The sequence below is a fragment of the Rhinoderma darwinii genome, chromosome 2, assembly GCF_050947455.1.
Source record: "Rhinoderma darwinii isolate aRhiDar2 chromosome 2, aRhiDar2.hap1, whole genome shotgun sequence".
In the NCBI taxonomy this organism is placed as follows: Eukaryota; Metazoa; Chordata; class Amphibia; order Anura; family Rhinodermatidae; genus Rhinoderma; species Rhinoderma darwinii.
In genome coordinates this window covers 380,047,865-380,075,133 of record NC_134688.1, presented here as the reverse complement: position 1 = coordinate 380,075,133, position 27,269 = coordinate 380,047,865, and the positions used below count along the sequence as shown (strand labels likewise).

General features: G+C 41.2%; 1 protein-coding gene across 4 annotated transcripts in view; it reads left to right on the top strand.

The window, feature by feature from the left end:
- Positions 1–27,269, top strand: part of USP9X (ubiquitin specific peptidase 9 X-linked) — a 195,687-nt gene that overhangs the window by 57,079 nt on the left and 111,339 nt on the right. For all 4 annotated transcript variants that reach the window (XM_075853942.1, XM_075853941.1, XM_075853939.1 and 1 more), the window contains exons 3-7: positions 9,345–9,490; positions 12,107–12,186; positions 13,512–13,624; positions 15,612–15,830; positions 16,242–16,357. In XM_075853942.1, the coding sequence (XP_075710057.1) occupies positions 9,345–9,490; positions 12,107–12,186; positions 13,512–13,624; positions 15,612–15,830; positions 16,242–16,357 (674 nt within the window). The remainder of the gene's footprint in view (positions 1–9,344; positions 9,491–12,106; positions 12,187–13,511; positions 13,625–15,611; positions 15,831–16,241; positions 16,358–27,269) is intronic.

Here is a 27,269-nt window from a genome sequence, read left to right as displayed (position 1 = left end):
GCATGCAGATTTTGCTGATTTGATTTATGGGCGCCATGTCGCATTTGCAAAACCCTGATGTACCAGAGTACAGTGGATGCCCCCAAGAAGTGACCCCATTTTAGAAATTACACCCCGCAAGGCATTTATCCTTTGCCTGAACGTATGACTGCTCAGAATTGAAGAGCACCATGCGCATTTGAGGCCTATTTTGATGATTTTCACAGCATTGGCCCACAATTGCGGGGCTCTGACATTAAATGGTAAAACAAACCCCCAAGTAGTGACACCTATTTTGGAAACTACACCCCATAAGGCATATTAAGGGGTGTATTGAGCATTTTGACCCCACAGGTGTTTTTTCATTCGAAATGGATGTGTAGCGGATGATGCAAAGAAAAAATTGCAATTTTCCACTGATATGCCATTTTAGTGAACAATGTTGTGCCCAGTTTGTGCCACTGAAGACAAATACCTCAAACTGTTAAGCGGGTTCTCCTGGGCATGGCGATGCCATATATGTGGATGTAAACTGCTGTTTGGGCACGCTGTGGGGCTCAGAAGGGAGGGAGTGCTATTTGGCTTTTGGAGCGCAGATTTTACTTGGTGGTAGTTATGTCTGTGGTATTGCTGGTATTTCGGTTTACAATGTGGGGGCATATGTAATATGTGCGGAGTACATCAGAGTATAATAAGAGGGTATAATAATGCAGTAAATAAATTATCTGCAGATGTGTGGCACTGATCAATGGTGCCCGATCTTATCCGCTTTTGGAACACTTCACAATTTGTGTCGCTATATACTGAGAGCCAGAATGTCTTTATTTTTTTTCCAATGAAGATGTGTGGGTACATACATACATACATACATACATACATACATACATAGTTCACCGTTGGCTATAAATAGCATTTTACTTTATTCTTCGGGTCGATACGATTCCGGCAATACCATATGTATATGGCTTTTGTTTTTTTATGTTTCACAGCGTTTGCACTATTGTTACAATTTTTGCGGTACATTCGACTTTTTATTTTTTTTATTTTTTTTTAATTCGGTTTTGGAAGGAGTGTCCAAAAAACAGCAAATTTGGCATCGTTTTTTTTCAGTGTGGCAAAATAACGTGATATTTTTATAGTTTGGGTTATTATGGACACGGCGATACCAAATCTGCAATATATTTTTTTTACGATTTTCAATTTTTTTCCTATAATAAAATACTTAGTATGGGGAAAACATGCAGTTGTTTGTTTTTAACAATATTTTTATTAACTTTCTTTTTTGAAACTTCGTGGTTTTTTTTCCCCCACTAGGGGACTTGAAGGCATGAAGCCCTGATCGCTATTCTAATACACTGCACTACCTACATATTGTATTAGAGATGTCTGTTATTTACTTGCAGCAAGCCTATTAGGCTTAGTCTCCGTGAGGGGCCATATAGGCTTCCATACTAGGCAGCACAGGAGGTCATTGTTAGGCCTCCGGTTTCCATAGCAACCATCCACAACCCTGCGGGTGGCGATCGTTGCCATCACAACCTCGCGGGTGTGATTTAACCATCGCTGCATCTATGGGGTTAATCGGCCGGATCAGAGGCTAGCTCCGGTCCTTGCCGTTACATCGGGGTCTCAGCTGTAATAAACCCCGCTGCTAATGGCGCTCGCTCATCCTCTGAGCCAACACCATCACATACAGTTGCTAATACACTAGTGCTTACGACGTAATTGTACGTGATTGAGCGGGAAGGGGTTAACATGTTTTTGTTCACTAAACTTTGAAGGAACATATATGGAATTATCATGTCTTCATGAATCTACAATGCAGAAAAATACAAAAAAAATAAACTGGAATTAAAAGGTGTCCAAACTTTTGACTGGTACTGTATGTACCTCTACTCAAGCAAGCTAACCCTGACTTGACCTTCATGTGGTTTAGTGCTAAAACTACTTTTAATTTTAACTGTACTTAAAAAAACAAAAAACAAAAACAAATACCTCGCAGAAGTGCCTTCAAGCAATACCAGACGCTTAGGAATAGAAAAGTTCCAAAAAGTCTCATTATCAATATCTGAATTTGTATTAAAGAAACTTTCACTACCCAAGACCTGTGCAGCTGAGTGCACCATGTTATAGGCGCTGTTGCGCAGACCTTGGGGAATTTGAATCAGCTGTGTAGTCTAAGCCGATCTGGAGATCTCTATGCCGTTATAATTAGTGCCCGACATGTAAATTAGCCCCTGTACGGTCAGAGGGGCGTTTCTGGACATGGAAAGGCAGGGGGGAGTGATGGTCAGCTGCGGACAGTGTCAGAATGTTTTCTACTGTGTGATCTCCTCTGCGTGTTTGTTACGAACTGTTCCTAAAACGCCCGTTTTTGATGTGAGCAGCTTCGGAATACAGAATCTTATGCATAATTGCATGCTGGCATTTAGTGGCTCCAAACCTAGTGACCGGATCCCTATAAAGAGATAAACTGACAAACGTGTTTAGTGAGTCTCTAGGAGGCAAATGATTGCCGGGACGCAATTGTGAACTCGACTAAATAGAATGGCAATTCTTTATCTATCACCAGCCTTTCTTACATTTATATTCCAGGAAATTATTCTCCTTAAATCCCAAAGGAAGAATAATAAAAATGGAACATATTCTCTACACCCCCAATAAACTCCATATAACCCTATCCCCATGTGACCCCCCCCCCCCCCCCCCCGGGTCAAGTCTATCAATTCAGCATCACTATTCCCCCGTACTCCGCACCCAGTCCCCTAACCAAAAATAACAAAGTGCACCTATGCTACTGCCAGTCTGATTGCTGAGCTTGTATTAATTTTTTTTTTCAAATTCCCTTGATCATTAACCATGACACTATTACTTAAGAATACTCAAATAAGGCAGTCCTCCCCTTATAAATTACTTTCAACTTTGTAAATATACAATTTTTCCTGCTGACTTCAACTACTTAAAGGATTGACAATTTAGTAGTCTTTAGAGAATAGTCCGGAAGTAGATTTTTGCTCAATTTATATAGGAAATTGTAGGTATCAGGAGCCCCTCTAAGTATTGTGTCCTTGTAGAGAGCAGTCAAAGCGTAATCAAGATAGGGCGTGTTGCACTGCCTAGTGGTCTTTGGTTCAACGGGACCCCATGTGCTCTACCTAATGGAAATTATTTTGCACATTTGCCCTATCCAAAAGAGCCCATCAACTGGTTCCCGGTAGCCCATGGTAATTCTTTGGCGAGCAGTCAAGGTCCTTAACCCCTTAGTGACCAACAGTACGCCTTTTTACGTTCCTCACTAATGGGGTTTAGGCTAATGCGACGCCTTTTAACGTGATAGCATTAGCCTAAAGTAGCGCCGAAATTAATGATCGGGGCTCCGTTCTCTCAGCTACCGGAGGTAGCTGGGAATTCGGGGCAACGACCAGAGACCATAACGAGTGGTCTCTGGTCACGTGATCGCCGTGAATCGCTATTTCACGGCGTTCACGCTAAACCGGCGGATAATCGCCATTTCTCTCTCCTCTCATGGAATAACTCCTTAGAGAGGAGAGAGAACGGGTAAATAGTGCGCCCCCCCCCGTCCGATTCCCCTTCATGTCCGATCCCCCCCCCGGTCCGATCCCCCCCCCCCCGGTCCGATCCCCCCCCCCACGGTCCGATTTCCCCCCCCCCCCCAAAATGGCGCCCGAGTGCGCTTTGCATAACTTACCTGTGTCGTCATCTGGCACAGCAACAATCAGGGACCGTTGTGACTGGTCCCTGATCAGGTGATCTCTGTGATAAAACCTATCACAGAGATCACTGACAGTTATTTTCAAAACACAGCCAGGACATGGGCTGTGTTTCTCTCTCCTCCCATTGTAGTTGTTCTGAGAGGAGAGAGAAATCAGTCTAAGTCCTGTGCTGTGAAGAAAGAAAAAAAGTGATAAAAAATCATCGTTACATATACATACATATATATATATATATAATATATCAAATCTATATTAGCGTCAGCGCTAGATTAGCGTCAGCGCTAGTTTAGCGTTAGTGCTAGTTTAGCGTTAGTTCTAGTTTAGCGTTAGTGCTAGTTTACCGTTAGTTTAGCGTTACTTTAGGGTTAGGGCTAGTTTAGCGTTCGTGTTTAGGGCCGTTTAGAATTAATTTTACGTCTGTTATATAAAAATAAAATAAAAATATAAAAAAAAAATATATATAAAAAAAATAAAAAATTTGTGTCGTTTTTAGGATTTTAGGTTTACTTTAGGGTTAGGACTTATAGGGCATATATATATATATATATATATATATATATATACATACACATCTATAAATATGTCTCAGCGTATGTACAGCGCGGAGCAAGCCTACGCCTTGCTATGTTCCGACACTTCTGAAAGCGAAACAGACACCGCTTCAGAATTTGTTCCCGACAGTGACAGTGACGATTCTAATTCCACCGCTGAACCCCATAGTCCTATGGTGGTGGATACGTCAGTCGCTGTAGAGGTGTCAAGTGCAGGGCCGAGTGTTGCAGTCCCTCCCGTGATGTGGGATCCTGCACTATCATTTTCCCCCCAAGTACCCCAATTTGAAGCGACCCCAGGAATTAGTGTCGACGTCCAAAATTTTACCCCCTATAATTTTTTTAATTTATTTATATGTGATACGGTCCTAGACTTGATAGTCCAGCAGACTAATCTGTATGCTAGGCAGTTTGTTCTACAAAAGCCTGCATCTATGTACTCCAGAATGTGGAGCCCCACAAGTGTCCCAGAAATAAAAAAATTTTTAGGCATTACCCTCAATATGGGTTTGGTTAAAAAACCCTCTGTCCGGTCCTACTGGACTTGTAGTTCTGTCCACGCTACCCCTGTATTTGCAGCAGTGATGTCCAGAAACCGCTATGAGGCCCTAATGCGATTCATGCATTTTACTGATAATTCCCAAGTCCCCCCAAGAAGTGACCCAGCTTATGATCGGCTTAATAAATTAAGGCCATTAATCACCCTTCTAAATGATTTATTTTTAAAGTTGTACACCCCTGACAAAAATTTGTCAGTAGATGAATCGCTCATGAGCTTCAAAGGGCGTCTTTCCTTTCGTCAATTCATCCCTTCCAAACGAGCCAGATATGGGGTGAAATTGTACAAAGTTTGCGAGAGCACAACGGGTTACACCTGCGGTTTCAAAATCTATGAAGGCAGGGACTGCCAAATTTATACCCCAGGCTGCCCAGAAACTATTGGCACCTCTGGCAAAATTGTGTGGAACCTAATGGAGCCATTTCTGCACAAGGGGTACCACGTCTATACAGACAATTTTTATACCAGCGTTGCCCTTTATAAAGCCCTCCATGCTGCAAATACAGGGGCCTGTGGGACAGTACGGAAGAACAGAGTGGGACTCCCACAACAGTTGGTGTCCAGGCGTTTGGGAAAGGGAACATCCATGGCCCTTGCAAGTCAGGAATTGCTTGCAGTGAAGTGGGCCGACAAGAAGGATGTCTACATGCTGTCCACCGTACACACGGACACCACTGTGGCAATTACGGAGAGGGGGGCTACCACTGCAAAGCAGAAACCGGTCTGTGTAACAGACTACAACAAATTTATGGGGGGTGTAGACCTTTCCGACCAGGTGCTTCAGCCTTACCTGGTGAAGCGCAAAAATAAGGCCTGGTACAAAAAGGTAGCAATCTACCTCATCCAGGTTGCTACCTATAACAGTTTTGTTATTTTCAAAAAAGCCCAAGGAACGCTCACTTTCCTTCAATTTCAGGAGAAGGTCATTGAGCATCTCCTTTTTGAGTCCACTATACCGGCACAATCCTGCGAATCTGAGGATGTGCGCAGGCTTTCAGAGCGCCACTTTTTACACCCTATTCCCTCCACTGAGACCCAAAAATATCCCCAAAAAAGGTGTCGGGTATGTAGCAGGCATGGCAGGAGGAGGGATACCCGCTTTTATTGCCCCATGTGTCCATCAAAACCAGCCCTTTGTAACTATCCCTGTTTCGAAACCTTTCACACGGTTGCAAATTACTAGAATTTAACACAAAAAAAAATAATGGGTTGGGGGCCTTTTTAGGGAGTCAATTTCTTTATATTTTCTTTTTAGTTCGTGGGCTTTCCAAGTAGGGATTATTTCTTGTGGGAGAGGTTGTAGAGCACATTTTTTTCAGACCGTGAAACTAATTTTACCCCTTATGATTTTTTTTATTTATTTGTGGGTGATCAAGTGCTGGAATTAATTGTCCAGTACAAAATCCCACATCCACAATTTTTTTATTTTGACTGTTCTTATGACTATGTCCTGCCACATACAGCTGTTACATTCCTAATTCTGTACCGTGATACGGGCATGATCTTTTTTTTTTATTTGGAGGATCTCTAATAATCGAGCTGTTCCTTATCAATACACCATGGGCTTTGTTACGGTTCTTCTGGAAATACTCATTTTGGGGATTAGTGATCCTTTACTGTTCCTATAGATGGTTTTGGACACTGTCCTTTTATATATTCTGTAGGTGATTGGTTGTTTTGTGCACATAGCGGTTCCTACCTTGCCGGGCAGGGGTCTGTTATGGTGTACCGCGTCACTTGGCACATTCGTCCCTCATAAGGATTGATGGAGCTAAAGAGACGTTGTACAACCAGTCACTGAAAAAAAAAATCCTTGTCATGACAGCCCTGCAGGTGTTCTTCTATCTAGTGAACAGACTCGAGTTTGCAACATAGTTGGATACATTTTCCTCCATTTGTTTGAAGATATTGCCCGTCACTCCAGTACAGTTTATTTTTTCCTCTCTGACTGATTTTATATTAGGACAGAATTCTGTCCACAATGACATCATAATGGCACCAACTGCTTCTTCAGCAAGACATAGTCATAAGTACAGGCAAATACGTCTATAGCAACATGTATCCGTTATGAATACACGGCTTCACTTCTATTCTGTGCCGCACAAATTTATTAATGTGGCATATTTCTAACAAAATAACCTTCTACCACGTCTCCTCTATTTCATGTGGAAACGTAATAAAAGCTTGAAGAAAACATTATATACCCATAGTGTCTGAAATGATACCCATTATTTCCTCCTTTAAAAAATTTTTGGTCCGCATGCCCACTACACCACTAGATGAATACCTTTAGGGGTTTAGTTTTTAAAATGGGGTCATTTCTGCGTGGTTTTTTTTTGTTCAGGCAGCTCAATGCCTCTAAATGCATGATATGGGGCCTAGAATTTATTCAATTGTGCCCTGAAAGCCAAAGGGTGCTCCCTCTCTTTTTGGCCCAGCCACACGTCTAATAAGCAGATTATGGCAACAATGAGAGTATTTTTGAAAACAGGAGAAACAGGGTGATAGATTTTGGGGTGTGTTTCTTCATTTTCATGTTCGCTTTACAAAGAAATCGGTCTTCAAAGTGATACTTTTATATAAAAAGTGTTTTTTTTATTTTTTTTCACCTGCTATGCATTAAATTTAGCAAAACACTGTGGGGTCAAAATACTCACTACACCCCTAGATAAATACCTTAAGGGGTCTAGTTTTCTAAATGGGGTCGTTTATGGGGAGTTTCTATCGTTCTGGTAGTTCAAAACCTCTCCAAATATACAGTGGGGCCTAAAACATTTTCAAGCAAAATATGAGTCCTGAAAGCCTCTGGGTGCTCCCTCCCTTTCGGGCCCTGTCGTGTGTCCAGGCAACGCATTAGGGTCACAATGGGGGCATTTTTAAAAACAGGAGAAACAGGGTGATAGATTTTGGCGTGTGTTTCTTCATTCTTATAGTCGCTTTACACAGAAATCGGTCTTCAAAGTGATACTTTTATTACAAAAGTGAATTTTTATTTTTTTTCACCTGCTATGCATTAAATTTAGCAAAAAACTGTGGGGTCAAAATACTCACTACACCCCTAGATAAATACCTTAAGGGGTCTAGTTTTCTAAATGGGGTCGTTTATGGGGAGTTTCTATCGTTCTGGTAGTTCAAAACCTCTCCAAATGTACAGTGGGGCCTAAAACATTTTCAAGCAAAATATGAGTCCTGAAAGCCTCCGGGTGCTCCCTCCCTTTCGGGCCCTGTCGTGTGTCCAGGCAACGCATTAGGGTCACAATGGGGGCATTTTTGAAAACAGGAGAAACAGGGTGATAGATTTTTGGGTGTGTTTCTTCATTCTCATGGTCGCTTTACAAAGAAATCGGTCTTCAAAGTGATACTTTTATGAAAAAAGTTAAATTATATTTTTTTATGCCTGCTTTGCATGAATTCTTACAAAAAAACTGTGGGGTCAAAATACTTACAACACCCCTTAATAAATACCTTAAGGGGTCTAGTTTTCAAAATGGGGTCACTTGTGGGGGTTTCCACCATTCTGACACCTATGAGCCTATGAAAACCTGGCTTGGTGCAGGAAAACAAAATGTACTACAAAATTTATACAATTATTACTTAACTTGTAAGTCCTCTAAATTGCTCAAAAATTATTTTTTTTTTTCAAAAGTGCTGCCAAAATAGAGTAAAGAGATGGAAATATATATTTAATAAAAAAAATTGTACAGTATGTGTGTACATATGTGACATATTGCAGTTAAATATAGGGAAAAATGATAATTTTTACAAAATTTCTTCAATTTTTCTATTTTTTAAGTTATTTCCGCAAATCGTATCAGTCTACTTTTACCACTAAAATAAAGTACAACATGTGACGAAAAAACAATGTCAGAATTACTTGGATATTCAAAACTTTCACAGAGTTATTCTCTGATAAAGTCACACATACCAGATTTGACAAATTTGGCTTGGTCATTAAGGTCCAAACAAGCTTGGTCACTAAGGGGTTAAAAATGTTACCTAAAATACCCACCCAAAAAAAAGTTCCCCACAACAATCATCGTCGTAACGCTAGCCCTGACACATTTACCCTAAATTTACGGTAGACAATGACTATCACAAATAAAATGTCTGTTTTAGAGTAATACTATATTACTACCAGAAAAAATTTAGGAAAATCATATGCGTCTTTACTTTTAAGCTATTTTCAAACGATAAGCCTTAAAATTCTAAAATGGCAGAAAAGAATGGGTATAAAAATGATAAAAAAAGAATCCTGCATTGTCTACGAAAAAGACAGCGCAAAAATCAACGTCACCAGACCAACAAATAAAGTTTTATAGCAGTTTAACACGTGCTAAAAATTGCTAAACTGTGTCTGGTCCTTAACCGGTAAACCAATCCATAATGGCCCTCTGTCTAGTTCGGTCTGTGTCCCTCTCTTTCTTCCTCTTGTACATCACTGCGATGTACCTGTGTTGTGTTTTTTTGTTTTTTTGTGTAGCGTTTAATTTACATGCATTTTATTATGTCATTTCCGTTCAGACCTCCTCACCTGATTCTTCCAATGAGAACTCTCCAGTCAGCCCTCCAGATGAGCAGGGACAAGGTGATGCACCACCCCCACTTGAAGATGAGGAGCCTGCCTTTCCTCACACTGACTTGGCCAAGCTGGATGACATGATCAACAGGTAATTTTATTTTACCCTTTTTTCAAAGTGGGTCCCTGCTTAATGTGGGTTTCCCAACCAAAAGCATTTATCACCTTCCCACAGGGGGATTGATGAGGGGTCAAACCACTGGGACTCATCCCCAGAGTTCGGACCCCACCAATCTAACGTTCAACACCTATCCTGTGCATAGGTTTTTAAAAGGAACGGTACTTTCCGAAAACGTTTTTTTTAATGTCAGACGTAACAGAAGTTTTGTCATTGGGTGTCCGGGTGCTGAGACCCCCCACCGTCGTTGAAACTAAGAGCTGCTCTTGCATTGGAGGGACCCAGCCCCCCCATGTATTACGTGTTTGGCCATTCATTTAGATATCTGCTTGTAAGAGTGGATTAACAGACAGATTTTGCTGCAGAAATCTCTGCAACTAAAAATCTGTTCCATTCATCTGAATGGAACTTGCAAAAACGACTCCATTCAGATGAATGCAACGGAAATTTCTGCAACAAAATATTCCCCTTGTGAATCCACCCTTTAGAGTACATCCACATACAGCGTATTTGTTCCAGATATTGCCATGCTGCCACTTGAGGCTAAGCACCTCCGGTTGTATTTTCTGTGGTTTTTTTTCTGCAGCGTGTGGAAGAGATTTGTTGGGAAAAAATGTCTGCAACAAGGTCTGCCGTGTGTGACTGCACCCTTATGCCATGATCACACACCGTTTTGACGGCAGTTTTTGGCTCTGTTTTTATTTAATTTTTTGAGCCAAAGATAGAAGCGGATCCAAATGGAAGGAAAGGTATAAAGCAAAGACTGATGCATATCCCTTTTTTTTGTCTGCACTTCTATGTCTGGTTAAAGAAAACTTCATCAAAATGGTGTGCGAGCTCCTGGCCTTGGGCCACTTTCACACAGAGATATTCTGGTCTTGCTTTTGGTTTACAAGTACTTGAGCAAAATACTGAGTGGGTCCAAAACACGGAATAGGTGCAAATCTTTCCATTATACACTTTCTCTGTCTGTTCCACTACTGGTTTTGGCTTGCAAATATTGATTTGAAAGTTTTAGTCTTAGGGTAAGTTCACACACAGCAGATTGTTGCAGAAATATCTGACAGAAAATCAGTTCCATACACCTGCTACAGAAACAACCCCATTCAGATGAATGTAATTTTGTTTTTTTTGTTTCAGAAATATCTGCAACAAAATCTTTGTGTGTCTGCCTGCCTGCCTGCCCCCTTAGGCCTTGTTCGCACACTGCACATTTTGCATGCATTTTTTAAGCCAAAACCAGAATTGGATCCAGGAGAGTGGACCTGTAAGTCCTTCCTTTTATAGATTCTGTTCCTGGTTTTGGCTTAAATATATGCAAAATCTGCAGCAAAGCTGTGCTGTGTGAACAAGTCCTTAGGAACTGAGGATTTAAAGGGTTTGTCCGGGCATGGGGCGGTTTCTCATACGGATGACCTATCCACTATAGATGGCATCGGTATATGATCAGTAGGGGTCCGACACCCGGACCGAATAGCTTTTCCTGTGGTTAGGTAATCGGTATGAAAAACCGCCCTTTGCCAGGACACCTTCTTTAAAGGGAACTTTAGGGACCTTAAAGAGAGCAGTGGTAAGTGATCACTAGAAATTCTAGTCATTCTAAGGACTTAAATATGCCCTTTTGTACTGTTATGGCCTCATTCATATCTGCGTTGGGACTCCGTTGATGGGTTCCGTCTGAGCTTTCAGTCAGGGGAGCCCATGATTTCAATGGTGACGGCTCCGATGCAAGTGGTTTCCGTTTTTCACCGTTATGTAAGTGTTCCGTTGTTTTGACGCAATCAATAGTGTAGTCGACTTGCAACGGATCCATCACCGTTGAAATTAATGGTGATGCAATCGAAAACCAATGGTTTCAGTTCATGGGTACCCATGAACGGAGATCCAACCCGACGCAGATGTGAACGAAGCCTAACCCATGAAAAGTAAAGCAAATAATACATTGTATATATTCTGTGAAAATTAAACTGTACATTGTATGTCAAAGAAATAAATAAATAGATATTTTTTAAAAAGGAAGAAAAGCGAAAACCAAAAAAAAATGCCTTTGGGTAAGTTCACACGCTGCAGATTTGTTACAGAAATGTGACTAAAATTCAGTCCCATACATTTGAATGGGGTTGTTTTTGCAGCAGGTGTACGGATTTCTGCATGCATTTCATTCAGATGAGTGGGATTTTCAGTCGCAGAAACTTCTGCAAAAAGAATCTGCTGCATGTGAACTTAGTTACTACCATTTGTAAAGCCAGCTGACTTGGGATTCATAATCGCAAAACATATGTATTTGTTTGCAATCTGTAAAGACCCAGTGTAGAATGAATATGATGGATAAACATTTGAAAGTTTTTTTTCTCAAACACCCAGATAAGGCCTCTTTCATGCGGCAGGATTTAGGTCAGTATTTTGTATCAGCATTTATAAAGCCAAAACCAGGAGTGGAACCTATAGAATAATGGAAAGATTTGTACCTCTTCTGTGTTTTGTAACCAATGCTGGTTTTGGCTGACAAATACTGACCACAATACTGCCGTGTGAGAGGCCAAATTTGTTTTGTTTGATTTTAGTAAATATAAAGTTCTTCTTTTCTAGACCTCGCTGGGTTGTTCCAGTCTTGCCGAAAGGTGAATTAGAAGTTCTTTTAGAAGCTGCTATTGATCTTAGTAAAAAAGGTAAGTTCGACAAGAAAAGAGGAAAAACCTACTTTGGTTTTTCACAAAGAGGTCTGCAATCCACAAGCTCCATGAAGAAGCTTTATTGTGCTTCCACGTCTTGTGTATGTACATCTGTAACGCACTTAGGCCCCATTCAGATTGCGTTTGTGTTATCCACTGGGCGTATATGTTTTTTTTTGTTTGTTTTTTAAGTGAACACTGATGGAAAAAAAAAACCTGATCGATTTACTTTATGTAAACGGATACAAACGTATACCATTACGTTTGCATACGTCGTCCATTGAGATCAATGCTAAGAAATGTTACGTCACGTATACGTTTTTTTTAAAGTACAGAATAGCGTAGCAGACTAACGCTTTTTCAGTACCTTTTTAAATGACCGTATCCCAACGTAAATCGTGACAAATGTAGACCAAACGGATGCTATTTTGGTCTTGACCCATTATAGTCTATTTATACGCCAAGCTATAAGTTTCAATACTTTTTTAGTGTTTAAAAACTTATACGCTTGGCGGATTGCAAAAACATGATGTGAATGGGGCCTTCGCCTGTGTTCACGTCACGTTTTGTGACGTGAGTTTGGTGTAAATGCCAATATGCCAGAGACTTCAATAACCAGATGTATGTTGAAAGTGTCTTTTTGACATTTGTTTGACCTAGTGGGCTATGCTTTTCAGTACAGTTAAAAATGTATACTGACATACACTATTTTACATACAGGGTATCCTACAAAAAAAGCCTCTATCTCATGTTATCTTTCAATTTATGGCTACGAAGTTTAGGGCTTTGCTCACACTTAGGGCGGATTTACACGAACGTGTAATACATCCGTGCAACGCGCGTGATTTTCACACGCCTCGCACGGACCTATGTTAGTCTATGGGGCCGTGCAGATAGTCCGTGATTTTCACGCAGCGTGTCCGATGTGTGAAACGCACGACATGTCCTATATTTCTGCGCTGTTCGCGTATCACGCACCCATTGAAGTCAATGGGTGCGTGAAAATCACGCGCACCACATGAAAGCACTTCCGTGGGACGCGCGTGATTCGCGCAACAGCAGTAAGAAGTATGATTGAAAACAAAAAAGCTTTTCTGTTTACAGAGTGTCAATGATGGCGGCTGCACGTAAATGACGCAGCCACGCATCATATGATGACACACGGAGATGCTAAGTGCCTTTTGCGCGCACAAAACGTACACGCTCGTGTAAATCCTCCCTTATGCTAGAGGAATCCATGACTGTATGAACAGAGTCTAAATTTTGAAACCACAATGTGTTTGAAGCTCTTACGTTTTTTTTTTTTCCCCCCGCTAATTTAGGCCTTGATGTGAAAAGTGAAGCATGCCAACGATTTTTTAGAGATGGTCTTACAATATCCTTTACCAAAATTCTCACTGATGAGGCAGTGAGTGGCTGGAAGTTTGAGATCCATGTAAGTGTCTAGTCCTTTGTGTTTCAAAATAAATTCTGATATGATTTCTAAAATGATTTCCCCCCCCCCCCCCCCAATACAGCTCCTCTTTTCTTTTTTTAAAATTTTGTTTGGTCATTGTTTTATCAGCAGTTTTTAACGTGTTTCTATTAGCTGCATTTTCTATTTGACTGGGAGTGATTGAGCAGCTGCTTAGAATACAAAACGCCTGGCAGCGGGTGCCATTTATCGCAGAATGACTGTTCTCTGAATGAAATGTGAGCATGGGGACATCACTGTATTGACTGCCTTATTAAAAGATGTGTTTAAGTAATTTAGGCGCTATAAAAAACATCAGTATTCTGCTGAACATGATTTTCCACGGAAGCGCTGTATTTGTTACTTAACTTGACCACTCTAAGGCTGGATTCACACGAGCATGTTCTGTCCGTAATGGACGGAACGTATTTCGGCTGCTAATCCCGGACCGAACACACTGCAGGGAGCCGGGCTCCTAGCATCATGGTTATGTACAATGCTGGGAGTCCCTGCCTCGCTGCAGGACAACTGTCCCGTACTGTAATCATGTTTTCAGTACGGGACAGTTGTCCTGCAGCGAGGCAGGGACTCCCAGCATCGTACATAACTATGATGCTAGGAGCCCGGCTCCCTGCCGTGTGTTCGGTCCGGGACTTGCGGCCGAAATACGTTCCGTCCATTACGGACGTAACATGGTCGTGTGAACCCAGCCTTAGGGTATGTTCACACGGCTTATTTTGAGCAGTTTTTCGGGCGGTAAACACCCCGAAAAACTGCTACAAAATACAAAGGCTGAACGCCTCCAAACATCTGCCCATTGATTTCAATGGGAAAAACTGCGTTTAGTTCCCACGGGGCGATTTTTTTATGTGGCCGTTTGTGAAAACGGCGCATAAAAAAAACGCCCCGTAAAAAAGAAGTGCATGTCACTTCTTGAGCAGTTTGTGGAGCCGTTTTTCATTGGGTCAATAGAAGAACAGCTCCAAAAACAGCCGTAAAAAAAGCAGCAAAAAACGCTTGATGCTTGAAAAAAGGCTAGAAATCGGGGGGCCGTTTTCCCTTGAAAACCGCTCCGTATTTTACGTCCGTTTTTAGTTTGCCGTGTGAACATACCCTTGAGCCTAGTTCACATGGAGTATTTTGCAGGCAGAAAAAAACCTCAAAAATGCTTTCAAGAAATTTAATACTTACCCAGAACGCTCTTTCTTCCTGCAGTCCAGCCTCCTGGGATGACGTTTAAGCCCATGTGAGCGCTGCAGCCAATCACAGGCTGCAGCGTGACATGGCCTGCAATGTCATTGGATGGAGGGTCTAAGTATGAGCGCTTCTTTACGTAGTGGAAATTCCGTCTGAATAACCTCACCACAATGTGGTGCGATTTTTCAGATTGAAGGTGCTTCTGGGTTCCAGGTCAGTTAAGCTGCATTATTTTTACGCAGCGAATCCGACCCGTGGGACCCAGGCCTTACTGTTTTTAGGTTTTTCTGTTTCTCGGATGGCTTCCGTGTGCAGTTTGTTTCAACGGACCAAATGAATGAAGAGGCCGGGACTGTTCCGACAACACGGACATAAGTAGGATCTGTACTATTTTTGTTGGAACAGTCACTGGTTCCGTTAAAACAATGGAAGTGTGCATGGCCCCATAGAAATGAATGTGTCGGTGTGTATCTGTTAAAAAAACGGATAGCACACCGAAGAAAATAACTGAAGTGGGCATGAGGCCTAACCCTTTGACTCCTGGAGAGGTTGTGTGTGTTGGGTTTTTATTGGCCAAGAATTTAATCGGTGGTTTAAGTGTAATTTATGCTTCGTTTGCAACCTGAGTTCAAGATTGAGTTGAGTGAAAACAGATTAACCCCTGACCGTCGAACCCACATGTGCTATAAAGAGGTGTGTGTGTGTGTGACACTGTTTAAAGTCAAAGTCTGGTCACTTATTTAGTTGAATATTTTTGTTTTTCGATGAACAGAGGTGTATTATTAACAACACTCATCGCCTTGTGGAGCTATGTGTGGCCAAGCTTTCCCAGGATTGGTTTCCTCTTCTTGAGCTTCTTGCTATGGCCTTAAATCCTCATTGTAAATTTCATGTCTACAATGGTACACGTCCATCAGAGACCGTTCCAGCTGGTGTCCAGCTGGCAGAAGATGAGCTGTTTGCCCGTCCTCCTGACCCACGATCTCCAAAGGTGAGTGACCTCTAGGATACGAGACATATTTCTGTAATGTGCTTTATTTATATATATATATATATATATATATATATATATATATATATACTTTTTTATTTTTCTAGTTTTTTCTGTTAAAAGTAAACGCTTACATATATTCTTTACAAATACTTTTGTTTCTGATTTAGACTATTTTCTTACATTCATAAAATTGTGCTGGATATAAAGCCACATGTGTGCTAGTACAGCGGGAGATTCTGACTGTCCCAATATGGTACCTGGCTATCTGCATATTTAGAGATCACAGATATTTGTAGACTTTCTGAACTACAGTTTTCATTGCTTGCCTTTATGCGTATAACTAAGCAAGAGAGATTTATATGTTTTGACTTGTGTAAATAACGTATTTCTCTCTTTTTTTATTTGAAGGGTTGGTTAGTAGACCTGATAAATAAGTTTGGCACGTTAAACGGGTTCCAGATACTGCATGATCGCTTTATAAATGGCTCTGCATTGAATGTTCAAATCATTGCAGCTCTCATAAAGTAAGTCAAAATGTCACACTATATAACTGTATCTAAGCTTTTCTGGGTTGTAGATTTAGGATGCATGTTAGGCAGGTAATAGAATAGTGAAGCAATGCTCTTTCTACTATGCAGAGATCGAAATAGGATGTAACTTAGAGAGACCTTCACGAGTATTTTTTTTTTCTGTATGTCTACATGTATTTCCCTTTATTTTTTATTTTTTTTCGTCATTCTTGATAAAATGAGTTTAAAAAAAGTGTCTTGGATGACCTGACCATTTTACATCACTCACAACCCTGCAACGGTGTTAACGAACCCTTTTAATTATGAAGAGGACCTTTCACCTCTCTTGACATCTCTTTTAGTAAATACCTGCATTCCCTCTCAAGTAACAAGTTCGCTATCCACTTTTCTTAACTTTGCCGTCTGACGTTAAGTGACAATTTGGTGTCCGCATTCTGTTCATCAATGAGGTTGTGTCCCCACAGCCTGATATGGTCCAATTATTGATGACCGCATCAGACTGTAGGAATACGCTCATTTGACAAGGTGAATGGTAACGCCCAGTTGTAAATTTGTAATAATTTCCAGGAGGAGTAAGGCCCTAATCACACAACGGGGTCCGAGTGTTGGCAGATAAAAATGGCCATTTTGGACCGTTTTTTTCCCCGGCCGTTTTGTATCCGTGCTGGGCCGTGTTGCTGTTTTTAACGGCCGATTTTGACCCATTTTGCATCCGTTTTTTTGCCTGTCCGTTTTAAAATCTGATTTAATTAGTACATTTTTTGGCACACCCTTCCCTCTGTAGATCCTGCACCGCCCCCCCCCCCCCGTAGGTAGTGCCACACAGCCCCCCCCCCCCCCCCCGTAGGTAGTGCCAGACAGCCCCCACTCCCTTACCTGTTGTATATGGACACAGTGACGTCAGACACTTCTGAAGCGGAATCCCCGACCCTGTTGCCGGTGCTTCTGCTCCAGGAGAAGTCCCTGAATTCACTGTGTCCATATATGGACACAATGACGTCAGGCACTTCTGAAGCGGAATCCCCAATCCCCGGCCACAGCGTTGCCGAAGCTGTGGCCGGGGATTGGGGATTCCGCTCCTACAGGGAGCAAAAAAATACCCTCCTCCTCACATGCACTTCGCACTGTGAGGAGAAGGAGAGAGAGCGAGCGACGGAAGACACAGCCGTCACTCTGGACACATTCCAGTGATGGCCGTATATTACCCGGCCCCATAGACTTCTATGGGGGCCGGGAGAACGGGCGAAAATAGGGCATATATGTCAAATAATCGGTCGTGTGAATAGCCCCATTTGGGGTCTATTGTTCCTACTGCAGCCGTGTGACGGCCATTTTTTGAACGGCCGTCACATGGCCAGGAAACCCTGTCGTGTGAATAGGGCCTAACCGGAATGACACAACAGAGTTCATGATCTAAACCTGGGGCATCTTTTTCATAGGTTTACAAAAATAGGCATGTGAGGAGAGTTGATGGGTCCTCCTTAATATAAAACAAATCGAATATTGGATATGCTTTTTTTCCCCTCAAGTAGTACACTAAAACTACTACATTGTTGAAAATTCTGTTTCAGAAAACAACCTATTGACTCCTATGGGAGATGTGTAGACGTGCTCTGTTATGTGCAGAGGTAACTGCACCGAATGGAAGTAGTTCAGCGGTGTCCATCACCTATTGTCAGTGGTGTGATCCGGTTATCAGCCTCCAGCTTTATAATAGAGGTGTTAACTTTCGTTGCAATTCTGCCTGTGATAATGAGATGACTGCTGAAAAGTGATCTCTTCAAAACAGAACATGTCAGCCTGTCGATGGCTCAGTGGCTAGTGTGAAAATGACTATTTCGTGATTTATTTTCATTTTTAATATAGATTTTGAAATGGAAAATTAAAAAAACAAAATACCACCAACAGTTGACTGATTTACTAGGGAGAACTGAGGGATTAGTTGAACATGAATGAAACCTGCAAGTGTAAATGTGGCTGACAGTAACTGTCACTTGAAGATAAGGGCAGGTAGTCAGGGGCATAAACAGCTGAGCTTGCAAGAGAGCCAGCACACCGTTATGAAAACGTGACTGGTCTGAATCCTTGTGTCATATTTTGTAGGAGGTACACATTATTTTAAAAGCAATATATTTCTTGGCTAGTAATTTCAGTTGTTTCTCTACAGATTAGGCTTTCACATATACTATATCGATAAAAGTATCGGGACCGAACTCTTAATCTAATTCAGGTGTTTGTCCCATTGCCACAAGTATATAAAATCAAACACCAATCCATGCAGTCTGCCTTTACAAAACATCTGTGAAAAAATGGGTCGTTTAAAAGAGCTCACAGAATTCCGGCGTAGTACTGTAATAGGTAGGGATGCACGATGTATCGAAACTTCAATACTGTTTCGATACCGTTATTTCAGCGAAGTATAGTAATACATGAATGTATGACATCGGGGCTACAGCTGTGTAATACAGCCATTGCCCCGCTCCGGAGTCCTGACAAGTGAGCGCCGTCAGGATGATGCGATGCGGCCAGCGCTGCACTAATGAGTGCCGGCACCGAACATGGCGGGTGCACTGCAAAACATGTTCTATGCTCCATGCCTGAACCGCCACTCATTAGTGCAGCGCTGGCCGCATCACGTCATCCTGACCATGCGTGCACTTAATGCCAGGAGCTGGGCATTGGCTGTATTACACAGCCACAGCCCTGCTCTATAACGGCAGAGATCAGAGAAATCTCTCATCTCTGCCGTTATTCCCCTAAATGCTGCGATCAAAGAGGACTGCAGCATTCAAGAGGAAGTGAGAAGGGGGGGATGCCCCTTGGATCTCATCACAGGAATCCCTGTGACGCAATTGAGGGACATGCCATATATGGGCAGACAGCCTAGGGTCCATTGAAGGACCCCAGGGCTGTCTTACCATATTTCCTGTTGTTAGGGCATACTTGGGTATGTCCTAACAACTGCCTGTGTACTATCTGTACACAGGGTAATGTACTGGCATATATCTGATATATGCCAGTACATTAAATTTTAAAAATAAAGTAAAAACCTAAAGTAATATTAAATAAAAATACACATACACCTTTTTTACAATATACATTAAAATAAGTCTCAATACTTAAAATATACACATATTCGGTATTGGCGCGGATGTAATAGCCTTCACAACAATTTTTTTTGCATCATTTATGATGTGTACGCTGTAAAAAATAAACTGCTTTCTTTCACTTATTGTGCATCACGAGGTGTGATGAATTTAACCTCCATGTGCCTCACATTAATAGTAATTAATCCCATCATTTACCTCACACATAACCCCATCATGTTTCTCAGTCATAATGGGGTTAATTACTATTAATGTGAGGCACATTCAAAATTCATCACACCATGCGCCTCACATCAGAAAATGGAACAACTTTTTTTTTTTTCTCATTACTGTTGGCGAAGTATCGGTATCGCAGTCCAAATTCTGGTATCGTGACATCCCTAGTAATAGGATGGAACCGTTGCAACAAGTCAGTCTGGGATATTTCTTACCTCCTAGATATTCTGTGAGTGGCATTATTGCAAAGTGGAAGTTCTTAGGAACCACAGCAGCTTAAAAGGAAGGTGTCATGAATTTTTATTTATTTTTTCATCATGTTGCTTTTAGTATATTAAAATAAATTTTATTTATTTGTTTTCTTGTGTTCTAATTTTTTCTTACTTTTACTTATCTATGGGGCTGCCATTTTTTTTCATTTCTGTATGTGTCGATTAACGACACATACAGAGATGGAATACGGCACATACATCCCCATAGAAAATGCGAACTTGAGCCGTTCCATTCACTGCAGCGTACGCCGTCTGTGTGGGAATGGCGCATGCGCCGCTCCCACACAGACCAAAACGAAGCTCGTTCGCAGAGCGAAATCCGGCGCCATTTTCATGTGGACTGGAAGCCGCTGCAAGTAAGATGACTACTCCGGCCGCAGCTTCCGGCCATATGTCCAAGGAAGCAAAGGCGCAAGGCATAGGAGCGGAGGTGGCAGGAGCAGGTAATTTATGTTCGTGTATGTGATGTGTGTATTATGTTCAGTGTTATACTGTCGTCTGAGCGCTGTATCTAATCCTCCTACACTGTGCAGTCGCTCAGACAATGGCGGCACACAGTGTAGGAGGTTTGAAGATTCAAACCCCTCCTTCTCCTGGCACTAGCCAGAAGAAGGGAGGGGGGATTGTGTGAAGACACTAGAGGAGAGTGCATCTAACCCAAATTTGCAGCATAAAGCAATAAGGTTGCTTTACCACAGTGACCATGCTGCAATTTTGGGAACTGCTCCCTCTAGTGCGCAGGACACATGGAAATTTTATAATTTAGAATCTAATTTTATAATATTTCCTGACGTGTGAAAAAATTTAAAAAAATTAAAACAATGTGTAATCACTCAAATAATAATTGTTTAACTAAAATAAGATAAAAAAACGATAAAAAAAATCTAGCGACACATTCCCTTTAACCACGAAGTGGTAGACTACGTAAAGTTAGAGCGGGGTCACCAAATGCTGAGGCACATAGTGTATAAAAGTCACCAACGCTCTGCTGACTCAATAACTGTAAAGTTCCAAACCACCTCCGACATTAACGTCAGCGTAAAAACTGTGCGCCGGGAGCTTAATGGCATGGGTTTTCATGGCCGACTAGCCGCATGCAAGTCTTAAATCTCTAAGCGCAATACCAAATGTTGGATGGAGTGGTGTAAAGCACACTGCCACTGGACTCTGGAGCAGTGGAAATGTGTTCTGTGGAGTGACGAATCACGCTTCTCTATCTGGCAGTCTGATGGATGAGTCTGGGTTTGGCAAATGCCAGGAGAATGTTACCTGCCTGACTCCATTGTGCCAACTAATGTTTGGCGGGGGATGGATAATTCTATGGCGGTGGCATTTTTCAGTGGTTGGCCTAGGCCCCTTAGTTCCAGTGAAAAGAAATCATAATGCTTAAAGAGAACCTTTCACCTGCCCATACATGTGCAGCATGTAATGGGCAGGGCTTCACTACACTGTCTCATTTGAAAGAATTGTTCTAACTTCCTCGGTTATTTACATATCAGTGCCGTTATATTTGACGCCCGATATGTAAATAAGCCCTTGAACTGTCAATGGGGCGTTTCTACCCAACTAAATGGCAAGGGGGTGTGATGTCTTCGTAGCTGATTGGACAGTGTCAGAGCGGACAGTGTCAGGGCGGCTTGCGCTATATTCCCTCCCGCGATAACACACACAGACTGGTGGTTCTGCAGGGAGCGCTCTCTGTGTGTGTTCTCGCAGGAGGGAACACCGTGTAAGCCGCCCTGACACGGTCTGTAGCTGATTGGACAGTGTCAGAGCAAAGACCTCACGCCCCCTTGCCATTTAGTTAGATAGAAACGCCCCGTTGACAGTTCAGTGGCTTATTTACATATCGAGTGCCAAATATAACGGCACCGATCTGTAAATAACGGGGGAAGATGGGAAATTTTTTTTTATAGTGAGACCGGGTTTGTGAAGCCCTGCCCATTACATGCTGCACTCAGCTGCACATGTATGGTCAGGCGAAATGTTATCTTTAACCCCTTATTGTCTAAGCCTGTTTTGGCCTTCAGGACCAGCCCCATTTTTGCAAATCTGACATGTCACTTTATGTGGTAATAACTCCAGAATGCTTTTACCTATCCAAGCGATTCTGGGGTTGTTTTCTCGTGACATGTTGTACTTTATGATACTGAAAAAATTTCGTCGTTAAATTCAATATTTATTTGTAAGAAACGTCAAGATTTTGAGAAAATTAGCAAAAATTAGCATTTTTCTAAATTTTAATGTATTTACTTGTAAAACAGATAGTAATACCACACAAAATACTTACTAGTTTATATTTCCCATATGTCTACTTTATGTTTGCGTCGTTTTTTGAACATTCTTTTATTTTTCTAGGACGTTACAAGGCTTAGAACTTTAGCTGCAATTTCTCATATTTTTAAGAAAATTTCAAAAGGCTATTTTTTCAGGGACCAGTTCAGTTCTCAAATGGCTTTGAGGGCCTTATATATTAGAAAGTCCCCAGAAGTCACCCCATTTTGAAAACTGCACCCATCAAAGTATTCAAAACCAGCATTCACAAAGTGTTTTAGCCCTTTAGGCGTTTCACAGGAATTAAAGCAAAGTAAAGTAGAGGGGAAATTTACAAATTTCATTTTGTTTTCTTCAAAAATTAATTTCTAATAAATTTTTTATGTACCACAGAAGGTTTTACCCATGAAATGCAACTCAATATTTATTGCCCAGATTCTGCAGTTTTTAGAAATATTCCACATGTGGCCCTAGTGCAGTCATGGACTGAAACACAGGCCTCAGAAGCAAAGGAGCACTTAGTGGATTTTGGGCCTCCTTTTTTTAGAATATATTTTAGGTACCATGTCAGGTTTGAGGAGGTCTTGTGCTGCCAAAACAGTGGAAACCCCCCAAAAGTGACCCCATTCTGGAAACTATACCCCTCAATGAATTTATCTATGGGTATAGTTAGCATTTTGAACCCACAGTTTTTTTGCTAAGTTTATTTGAATTAGTATGTGAAGATGAAAATCTACTTTTTTGGTGAAAAAAGGTAGCCATTTTTAATTTTTACAAGGAATAAAGGAGAAAAAGCACCCGGGGCTTAGAAGGGAAGGAGCGCTATTTTGGCTTTTGGAGCTCAAATTTAGCTGGAATAGTTTTTGGGTGTCATGTCGAATTTGCAAAGCCCCTGAGAGACCGAAACAGTGGAAGCCCCCCAAAAGTAACCCCATTTGGGAAACTACACCACTTAAGGTATCTAGGGGTATAGTGAGCATTTAGGCCCCACACGTCTTTTGCGGAATTTATTAGAATTAGGGCGTGAAAATGAATATCAACATTATTTCCACTAAAATGTTGATTTATTTCAATTTCACAAAGGATAAAGGAGAAAATGCACCCCAACATTTGTAAAGCAATTTCTCCCAAGTACGGCTATACCCCACCTGTGGTCATAAATGTTTTTTCATTCGAAAGTAATTAACCCTTTACGAACTGATTCAGGTTTTGCTTTTTCGTTTTTCCTCCCCGCTTTCCGAGAGCCACTACTTTTTTATTTTTCTGTCAATAGAGTGGTGTGAGGGCATATTTTTTGCGGGACGAGCTGTAGTTTTTATTGGTACCATTTTTTGGTACATAAGACTTTTTGAGCACTTTTTATTACATTTTTTGGTAGAGCCAAAGTGACCAAAAAAACGCGAATTTGCCGTTTAAAATTCTTTATTTTTCACGGCGTTTACCGTGTGAGTTAAATAATGGTGTATTCTAATAGCTTGGACTTTTACGGACGCAGTAATACCAATTTTGTGTATTTTTTTACATTACTTTAGAGAAAAAATATGAAAAGGGTTTCTTTTTGGACTTTAAATATTTATTTAATTTTTTCCACTGATAATAACTATTTACTTTTTGTTTTTACATATTTTATTAGTCCCCCTGGGAGACTTGAACCAGCTATCGTTAGATCACTGGTAGAATACACTGCAATACTAATGTATTGCAGTATATTGTCATTTTTACAGGCTCCTGTAACAGCGTGATCACTGTTTCTGTCCGTTAGTCCCGGGTATCAGATGTAATACACAGCTGACACCCGCAGCGTATGGCGCGGGCTCAGCGCGTGAGATGCTCCATATATCACCCCCCACACCACGACATGCTATTAAGTCATGGTGCGCGAAGGGTTTAATGCGCAGCGGATGGGACAGAGTGAAAATTAAAATTTTCCACTGATGTGTCATTTTAGTGCACTATATGTTGTGGCCAGTTTGTGCCACAAATACCACATAAAATATTAACAGGGTTCTCCCGGGTATGGCGATGCCATATCGGTGGACGTAAACGGCTGTTTGGGCACGCTGTAGGGCTCAGAAGGGAGGGACGCCATTTGGCTTTTGGAGCGCATATTTTGCTTTGTAGTAGCTCTGGCATTTTGCTGGTATTTCAGTTTATAATGTGGGGGCACATGTAGGCTGGGCAGAGTACATCAGGGGCATAATAAGAGGGTATAATAATGGGGTAAATAAATAATAATCCACAGATCTGTGGTCAGTGTCGCACTTATAAATGGTGATCTTATCCGCTTTTGGAACACTCTGCACATTTTGCATCGCCATAATCTGGGAGCCGGAACTTTTTTTATTTTTTCACCACCGGAGCCGTGTGAGGGCTTATTTGTTGCAGGACAATCTGTAATTTTCATTGGTACCATTTTGGGGTACATGCGATTTTGTTGATCACTTTTTATTCAATTTTTCGGCAAGCAATGTGACCAAAAACCATCAATTCTGACAATGATTTTTATTTCTTTTTGACGGCGTTTACCCTAGGCTATAAATGACTATTATACTTTATTCTGCGGGTCGGTACGATTACGGCGATACCATATGTATATACGTTTGTTTATGTTTTGCAGCGTTTGCGCAATAAAATAACTTATTTAGAAAAGAATTTATTTTTTCTGTCACCATATTCTGAGAGCCGTAACTTTTTTATTTTTCAGTCAAAAAAGCTGTGTAAGGGCTTGTTTTTTGCGGGACGGGTTTTAGTTTTGTATCGGTACTATTTTGGCGTACATGCGACTTTTTGATCACTTTTTGATCACTTTTTATTGTATATTTTGGGAGGGGTGGTGACCAAAAAAATAGTGATTCTGGCATTGTTTTTCGTTTATTTTTTATGCGGCGTTCACCGTGCGGGAAAAATAATATTATAGTTTTATAGTTGGGGTCGTTACGAACGCGGTGATACCAAATATGTGTAATTTTTTTTTACGTATTCATTTTTTTTTCCTATAATAAAAGACTTATAATAGGAAAAAAAAGCAGTTCTTGTTTATATCACTTATAACTTTTATTTGTACACTTTTTTTTTAAAACATTTGTATTCTTTTTTTTTTTTTTTTACTTTTTTCACTTGTCCCACTAGGGGACACTTAGACTTGCAGTTCTGATCGCTGCTGGAATACATTACACTACACACGTAGTGTAATGCATTCCAACTGTCATTGTGACGTGACAGTCACACTGACAGGAAGCCTACGACGACCACCCTCGGGGTGGTCGTCATAGGCTTCTGTACATGGCAACCCGGAAACCATTGTCTGGCGTCCGGTTGCCATGGGTACCATCGCCAGCCCCCGTGATTTCACATGGGGGCTGCCGATCGGCGCTAAAGACCTTAATTGTGGCGTTCAAAATCGAGCGCCGCAATTAAGGGGTTAACTGCCGATATCAGCGGCGACAGGCCGCTGATCGGCAACGGGGAGAGCAGGGCTGACACCCTGCGCAGTTAACCGCCGCTGCGGTGTAGCGCCGCGCGGCGGTTAACTGTCAAAGCACTGACGTTACTGTACGTCCAGGTGCGCGAACTTACTGCTCACCTTGATGTACAGTTACGTCATGGTGTGTTAACGGGTTAAGCATACCATGACATTTTGGACAATTGTATACTTCCAAATTTCTGGTAACAGTTTGGGGAAGACCCTTTTCTGTTTTAGCGTGACTGTGCCCCAGTGCACAAAGCAAGGGTCCATAAAGGCATGGTTGGGTGAGTTTGGTGTTGAAGAACCTGACTAGCCCGCACAGAGCTCTGAACTCTACCCCATCCAACTCCTCTGGGATGTACTAGAACAGAGATCGACGAGAGGGCCTGGCTTGCTAACATCAGTGACTGACCTCACAAATGCTCTTCTGGATGGATGGATGGATGGATGGATGGATGGATGGGAAAAAATTCCCCCAGTCACGCTCCAAAATCTTGTAGAAAGCCTTCCCAGGAGAGTGGAAGCTGTTCTAGCTGCAAAGGTGGTATTGTCTTCATATTAAATGCTTATAGATTTGGAATGGAAGGTCATAAAATATCCTGTAGGTGTAATATGTAGATGTCCTAATACTTTTGTCCATATAGTGTATGAAAAAACCCAAAAACTAGCATCACAAATCCACTTTAACCCCTTAGCGACCAGCCTATTTTAGGCATTTACTTTCAATATTTTACGTTTTTCCATAGTCTCATTCAGAAAGCTATAACATATTTTTCGACATAGCTGTATATGGATTTGTTTTCTTACATTTTTAATTTTATAGAGTTTTTTTATTTTTTTTCTGGGGAATAGAAAATAACCAACGATCATTTTTGAGCAAGTTATGAGCAATTTTAGATTTTTGCTAATTAGTTTCTTAATAGACAACTGGGCGTGTTTTTTTACTTTTTAGAAACTGGGAGTAGTACATAGACGTGCATGACGCTGACCAATCCGCGTCATACACTTCTCATTGTTCCAGCCCAGCGTGATCCACAGCACAGCGTGATTGTGCAGTGAAAGAAGCTGGGCTGGTATGATAAGTGTATGACGCTGATTGGTCACTAATTGGTCAGCGTCATACACTCCTCTTTACAACGCCCTGTTGGTAAAAATCAAAACACGCCCAGTTGTCTTAAAAAACTAATTAGCATAAATCCAAAATGGTTTATAACTTGCTCAAAAATGATCGTTTTTCTAAATAAAAAACACTGTTCTCTACATTACAGCGCCGATCAGATTATATAAGAGATGGGCACTTATAATCTGGTGACAGAGCCTCTTCAAATTCACGCCGTTTACCATGTGGTATAAAGAACATAATCATTTTATAACAGTGGGTCGTTACGATTCCAGTGATACTAAATTGATATTGTTTTTGTTTTTTTTTATGTTTTAACTACTTTTAAACACCGCACATAGCTGTATTGTGTTTTTTTTGCGGGACGACTTCTAGTTTTCATTTGTACCGTTTTGAAGTACATGCGACTTTTTAAACTATTTTAATCATTTTTTGGAAGGCAGGATTAAAA